This window comes from Adiantum capillus-veneris, chromosome 2 (assembly GCF_014529385.1).
Source record: "Adiantum capillus-veneris isolate H3 chromosome 2, ASM1452938v2, whole genome shotgun sequence".
Lineage (NCBI taxonomy): Eukaryota > Viridiplantae > Streptophyta > Polypodiopsida > Polypodiales > Pteridaceae > Adiantum > Adiantum capillus-veneris.
In genome coordinates, this window is record NC_140932.1 from 55,537,879 (window position 1) to 55,544,494 (window position 6,616).

General features: G+C 41.7%; 1 protein-coding gene across 1 annotated transcript; it reads left to right on the forward strand.

Annotated features, from left to right (window-relative positions):
- Nucleotides 1-517: 517 nt before the first annotated feature.
- LOC147462820 (uncharacterized) lies at nucleotides 518-5,232 on the forward strand. Its single transcript, XM_086494875.1, has 4 exons — nucleotides 518-888; nucleotides 936-980; nucleotides 4,849-4,890; nucleotides 5,024-5,232. Exons 1-4 carry the CDS (start codon nucleotides 852-854, stop codon nucleotides 5,230-5,232), a joined length of 333 nt encoding a protein of 110 aa, XP_086351001.1. The 5' UTR covers nucleotides 518-851.
- Nucleotides 5,233-6,616: the final 1,384 nt, after the last annotated feature.

Consider the following 6,616-nt stretch of genomic DNA (forward strand, 5'->3'; position numbering starts at 1 on the left):
CGCTTTTTATTTTATTCACCTGGCAGCTTTTCACGACGAAGTTTGGCAGTGAGGTTTTTTTTAAATTTAAATCTATTTTTTTCAATTTAGATCTAATGCCACGTGTTGGCTGCTGCGTTCAGATATCGGAGAAAGGGCCTTGGGCTCACCAACTAAGAAACCTAATTTTCTAAAATTTACTCTTAGCAAATTCAAGAAAAGGAATTTTGTATGTTTGAAAAATGATCTCTCCCGAACAGACTGCCACTTTCTCTCTCTCTCTCTCTCTCTCTCTCTGTGAATCAAATATCACACACTCTGGAGCCTCATAATGGAGAAACGACATGGTCAGTGGGCGCGCCTCTGAACGGTTATGCTATTTCTGGAAAAAATAATATTCATTTCCAGGTTTTTGTAGGCAAAGCCATTGCTTGTGATGACCCACGCTCCAGCCAGCCACACAAGCGTCACACAGAATATGATCCAAACGATATGATGTCGCAGCAGCCTGCAGAACCGTCCAGAGCGACTCCCTTACCCCCAAAAGCGCACACACACACACACACACACAGACACAAGTATGCTGCTACAACCATGCTCTTCTCCCGCTACATTTTCTTCTCTTTGTGACGCATCTTCTGCAGTCTGTTTTAATCTTTAGCTCGGCTACGTTTACTACAGCGCCATGCTTGAACAAGCCTATCCTCAAATGCATTTACAGGGTGACACAACCGCCCAAGCTTGAATAAGCTCCTCCTCAAGCTAGCACTTAATCGTTACCTATTGCTGAGGTGCAACACGTATCCGTAATTCTCCGAGTCCACCTGCATCCCCTCATTCCACTTTCTCCGGCCAAATAGGACTTCTCAAGCATGCCGACGTTGGCAACGAGCTCATATGGGCACTCAGGTCGAGCACCAGCTCATCTCCACCAACTGGCTCATATGGGCACTCAGGTCGAGCACCAGCTCATCTCCACCTTCGAGACCACCAACTGGCTCGTACGTGCAATCAAATCGGAGAAGGCGTATCAGTAACAAGAAGAGAGCGCCAGATCTACAGCCCCATATAACTACGAGTTTCATCCTTTGAGGAGTCTTACAAGATGGCGAGCGAGTTTTTTTGAGCGATGAAAAAAACGAGCGAGTCTCTCAATAAAAGGTATTTGTAAGTTAGAGATACTTTTAAATGTGATAAGAAAAAAGAGACATAATAAGTGTGACAATTGTGATAAGATGTGGAGTAGCGACAAGGGATTGAAGTATTAGGAAAAAAGGAGAACAAGGGTTAAAGTGGTTAGTGAAGATCCACAAGAAGCCACCAATTTCTTATTATTTTGCATGCAAGCCACTATGAAATTGTGCTTAAGTCATCACGATTCATTAATGACTCATTTCGTTCTGAATATGAAACCCTAATCTTTGAGGTAAAGAGCCTTGGGATGTGGTCAAGAAGCTTGGTGATTTTTCTTCTAAATATAATGGTCGCAGTGCTCAAAACTAGGTGTAGGAACCTTTTTTTGGTAGAGAACTTTAGGACGTGGTCAAGAAGCTTGGTGATTTTTTTTTGTGATTATATGATGCTCAAAGGGCTCAAAAACTAGGTGTGGGCAAACTCTAGTTTCTTAATATTATTTTTGAACCCATAATTAAGAAGTTTCATGAAATTTTGCTGTCATATACAAAAGTTATATTTCATTTACTAAATTCTTGATGTGAGCCATTTTTGTGGCTTCAGCCAGTTTTGTGGCTCATTACAAGTCTAGTGTTAAGTGGCTATGCCCAAGGTTTTTCTTTAAAGTAGGAATACAGTAAGTAGCACACAATTTAACAACATGCACACGTTTCCTCCTTGGTGCATGCACAGGGTGTCCTCATCATTCCATATTACATTGGGTGAGATTTTATGAAGCATTTTGAGCAACTGAGCATTGTACAAGTAGGAAAGTAGACATTGTGTTTCAAACAAGTAGGTCAAGGAGTAGGAATTGTAGAGCATGCAATACATTTTCTTTGCACTTCTGTCGACCACCAATGGAGTAGTGAGTGTAGATAGCTTTTGTGCCGTAGGTTCGAGTTATCTTCTTAAATAGAGTGGGGTCAGTTTGATGCTATATTGTTATGGCTATAGATGCAAAAGACATTGCCATCTTATAAAAGACCCTCACTAGAAATAGCAATGTCTTTGAATTTATGAAACACGCCAAAAATCTATCGCAGCATCGCCCAGATCCGCCACCACCAATGGTGGGGTGCCCACCATCCTGGAACTAGTCTGGGCTAGTGCGGATTGGTTTGGACTAATTTAACCAAGGCCATTAGGGAGTACAAGCTGTAGTTTATTAAAAAAAAATGTGTATCAAGAGAGAAAAACGGCAAGGTGAGTCTGAGATGTCAAACTAACTTAGGGAAAGAGAAGCAAGGGGTGCGTCGACTCTAAAGCTTGAGGGTAACCCATGGGTAGGGGTGCAATGCTTGTGATGTAGCCTTGCAATTTGCAATTGAGCTTGTAGAGATTTTTTCTTGAACTTTACGTATCACTGATCCTCACAACTTGATGTGCTGGGATATGTGGTTACACGTAGTATCTTCCACCGAAGTGAGGGACCGGATTCCAAGGGATTCCAAGGAATCTAGTGAAAAAACCCAAATGGAGATTATTTAACTTTCTATAGGTAGCTAGAGCTTATTTTAAAACATAAAAAAAACAAAAACTTATGCTCAAACCAGTCCGCGCCGGGTTTCAGCAGTTTCACAAGGTCTTGAGAGTCCCCTTCCGTGTTATAGGCGAAAACGCTGCATGGCGAGCTAATAGGGTAGTTAACATGCTCAAACCAGTCCGCGCCGGCGCAGACTGGTTTCAGCAGTTTCACAAGGTCTTGAGAGTCCCCTTCCTTGTTATAGGCGAAAACGCTGCATGGCGAGCTAATAGGGTAGTTAACATGCTCAAACCAGTCCGCGCCGGCGCGGACTGGTTTCGAGAGGTTCACAAAGGCCTTCTAGGTCATAGGCAAAACAAGCTGCTATCGGTGAAAAAGCTGTCGGATGAGCAAGGCGAGATTCTGCAACCATTGCCTTCGCCGTCTCCTCCCGAGCTGCAGAGCTAGCATCAAGATGCCACAGATGGAACGCGGGAAATGCTTCTGACAATTTCACAGGCCGATGCGCGTTCTAACCTGTAGGACATAGCAAAGCCCATCATTGGAGAGAAGGGTTTCTCAAAAGAGGGTTGCCCCTCAGCTTTACAGCCAGGCAAGGAGCCGACAAATGAAGACGAGCCGATAGATGAAGACGAAGTTCGGAAGAAACTCATTTCCATATGCTACGAGGGGCCTTTCCTCCCCATTTCAGAAAGCTTCTACTTAAAGAAGTCATCATTATATATGAGCTTCTCATACTCGATGATGCAAGTGGAGGATGAATCAGTGTGGACAACCTCAGCTGCATATCAGACTACGCTGGCGCTCGTACGCGAGAGAGAGCGCACATGCCAACAGCTCTGGGGTTGAGGGAGAGAGAGAGAGAGAGAGAGAGAGAGAGAGAACCCTGTGAGAGAATCGCTGCCAGCCTCGTCAGTGCACAACGTGTGTGAGCGAGGTGTCATCATCTCATAGCCAGCGCCCGTTTTCTGACAAGCTGTTGGTCGCCTTGCTGCCTACTACGTGCCGAGCATCTGTTCTTACCATCCTCCTTCGCTAGCCCTCGCCCCTTCCATTTTCCTTATGAAGTCGACGAAATCTGCTCTATTATGTATGATTTTATGAATTTGTCTGATCTGCTACACCTTACTAGCAAACAAAAAAACACGGCTCATCAGCGAGCAAGTAGCTGGAGATGGAGGGTATGCTTGCCTTATGTGAGAAAGGGAGAGGGTGAGAGGGATCCCATACAGTCAGCGAGTGTCCCCATAGCAAGTCCTCTTATGAAGGGCGTCGAGTTCCACATAACCTTATAAGAGATGATGGACCTCTTGATGCTTGATACATGAGTGCAATACCTAAACTTGAAGATTGGTTTTCTCAATCATGCATCAGGAGCATCTCTTCTGATGACATAAGGCTCATACACCTAAGAGCTTGGAGGCATGTAGGCTGCTTCACCAATAGGACTATTGGGAGTAGCAAGAGCATGGCATGCTAAGTAGGTAGCACCTAAAAGGGGTAGGGCCTGTGACAATAGGTTTTGCAACAGTCAAGTTGCCAAGGAAGACCTCAATGAGGGTTGCATCATCATCAACATCGGTATCTACAACATGGAATGTCGAGGAGGGTCAAGAAAATCTACATGCAAGAAGGGTCTCCACCTTAACAGAAGAGCAAGGCATGGTTTGATCAGTCGTGTGACCAGTGGCCTTGAAATTGGGATACCTTACCACATAAGAGCATCCATAGAAGGCTTGGCACGCTCGTTTGCAGAAAGGTATGGTGGGATCACTCCTCTCACAGGTGTGTCAGGATCATTGTAGGTTATTACTGTGATGATACCATCATAGATTGAAAAGAAAGAATGAGAGAAGAGAGAGATAGTGCAAGAGCAAACATGCAGAGGCCCATCCACATTATGGCTACCTTTATGTCCATACCTTTTTTGATGTTTTTTATGTATCCATAATTAATCACTTTGCATATACTGTTGTGAGTTGGGATTTTGTTAGGGCCTCAACGTGTGAAGAGGTTTGGGATTTTGAAGCCTTCACTATTTTATGGTAATTTTGTGTTGAGATGCTAGTTGAATATAGTATGACATGATTATTTTCTCCAATACACCTTTCTCTCACAACAATTGTCAAGGGTGTTGCTCATATTTGCTCGAAAACCTGGCTTTGCTCGGTTTTCTTTGCTCGTTGATTGGAAAGCCTCCCTTTGAGCAGGGCTGAGCTCAAAGCGTCATACTCGAGTATGGCTTTCGAATGGTACTATGTGATGCATTTTGTTTCAAGTGTTAATATCAACCCTTTCAATTTTGCTTGCAGCTTTGAAGATATGAACTTAGAAAATAGGTTGTGATGGCATGGGACACTCTTATCGGTTGTTAATTTTGCGTAGAGATTTTGTTGTACACCTCAAACTTTTCTTGTATTGGTGAAGGTTGGAGTGAGATAGGCATGAAGAGTGTGGCCCATATACGTGATGTGATGGGTTGGTCCAAGAGGGTAGCCGCACATTTAATTTGTTCCTATGAGTCAAGCATCACCGATTCTCCATTCTTTAGAGAATATGAGCATGACTTCATAAAGCGAAGCTCTAGTATATAAGCAAGCCACAAAGTCCTCCACCCTTGTGTCACTAAAGGTTGCTTGGATGCTTCTCTCCATCATCATAGAGGTCAACCTAGTTACTAAGTTATGAAGAGCTCATGCTTCTAGCAAGCCTAAAGTTTAATTTTTTATTGTTCTTTTGTTAATCATCCAACCGTCTGTTAATTTTAACAATTTCAATATGCTACTAAAACATTGTTAATGCCACCTTTTGATTAACGGGTCTCTTTTGTGTAGATGCTTAAAATATCTAAGTCATGTAGAATTATGAAAAAGCCACATAAGTTCAATGAGCTGCATGATAAAGAGGTGAGATAAAGAAAATATGAAAGTTAAACATGTTCCCACTTAGATATTGTTAATTGTCTTGTCGTGTGTTTTACTAATTATCGTGTGGGATGCATAAGGTTGTGGTGGAGCTACTGAGTAATGACCGCATGGAGGCAATTGCAATGGATGTATTGAACTCAGACAATGTAGTTGATATGTATGGTTAACTTTTACCAACTTTAAGAGACCTAAAGAGTATACACAAAGTACATTTAAAAAATCACTCAATTAGTAAATCATATCAAGAACACCTTTTGAGATGTTATGTGGAAGGGGTTGCCTCCAATGAAACCTCCTTTTGAGATGTTTTGTGTAAAGGATTGCTTCCACTAGAACCTCCTTTTGAAGGCCCTTGTAGTTCTATTCTCTTTAGAATTGAATCCCCCGATGTATCTCTAGTTAGTAAAGGATCATTGCTTGGCATGAGCATGACTAAAATTTGTAATTTCTTGATCTTTATATAATCCACTCATCGTTGAATTTTGACAAAAAAAATTGAAGTCTCCAAAGTCCTTGTTTATGCTTATCTTCAATGTAATAAATCTCTCAAACAATCTTGGGGAGTTAAGCTAAATTTCATTCGAGCATTGCTATAAAGTATTTGTGCAATTTGGTTAGACTTTTAAATTAAAATATTGTCTTAGAAACACGACAACAGTCTAACTAACATGTCAAGACATCGGATTGTTTAAAGAAGTAAGGCTATGGTCATGCAAGGCTTAGTTATCAAAACTTTGAAATGATTACTAAGCCTCATTCTTGATCACAAGCTAGAAAGAGCATAAAATGAAAAATTATGCCTAACCTATGTATCTAGCTACCTATTTTGGCAGAGTTATAAAGTGCAAGACATAGCTGAGAAGTTGAATGAATAGCTAAGCCTTGTGACCATGCAAGAGGCTTAGTTATTCATCTAATGCTCTAAACATAGTTGACATAGTTATCTACAACCAATAACTAACCCTCGTGCGATAATAGCTTAAAAGAATTCTAAGACATGTATATTTGAAATGTAAGATGACGGTTTGTACTGTAAGGGTAAGGACCAAAT

Excerpts from the sequence above, each read along its gene's own strand:
- LOC147462820 (XM_086494875.1), top strand. The coding sequence starts at position 852 with ATGCCGACGTTGGCAACGAGCTCATATGGGCACTCAG. Across the intron at positions 889-935 it reads GAGCTCATATGGGCACTCAG|GTCGAGCACCAGCTCATCTC; the intron begins GTCGAGCACCAG and ends ATGGGCACTCAG. Across the intron at positions 4,891-5,023 it reads TCGAGTATGGCTTTCGAATG|AGATTTTGTTGTACACCTCA; the intron begins GTACTATGTGAT and ends AATTTTGCGTAG.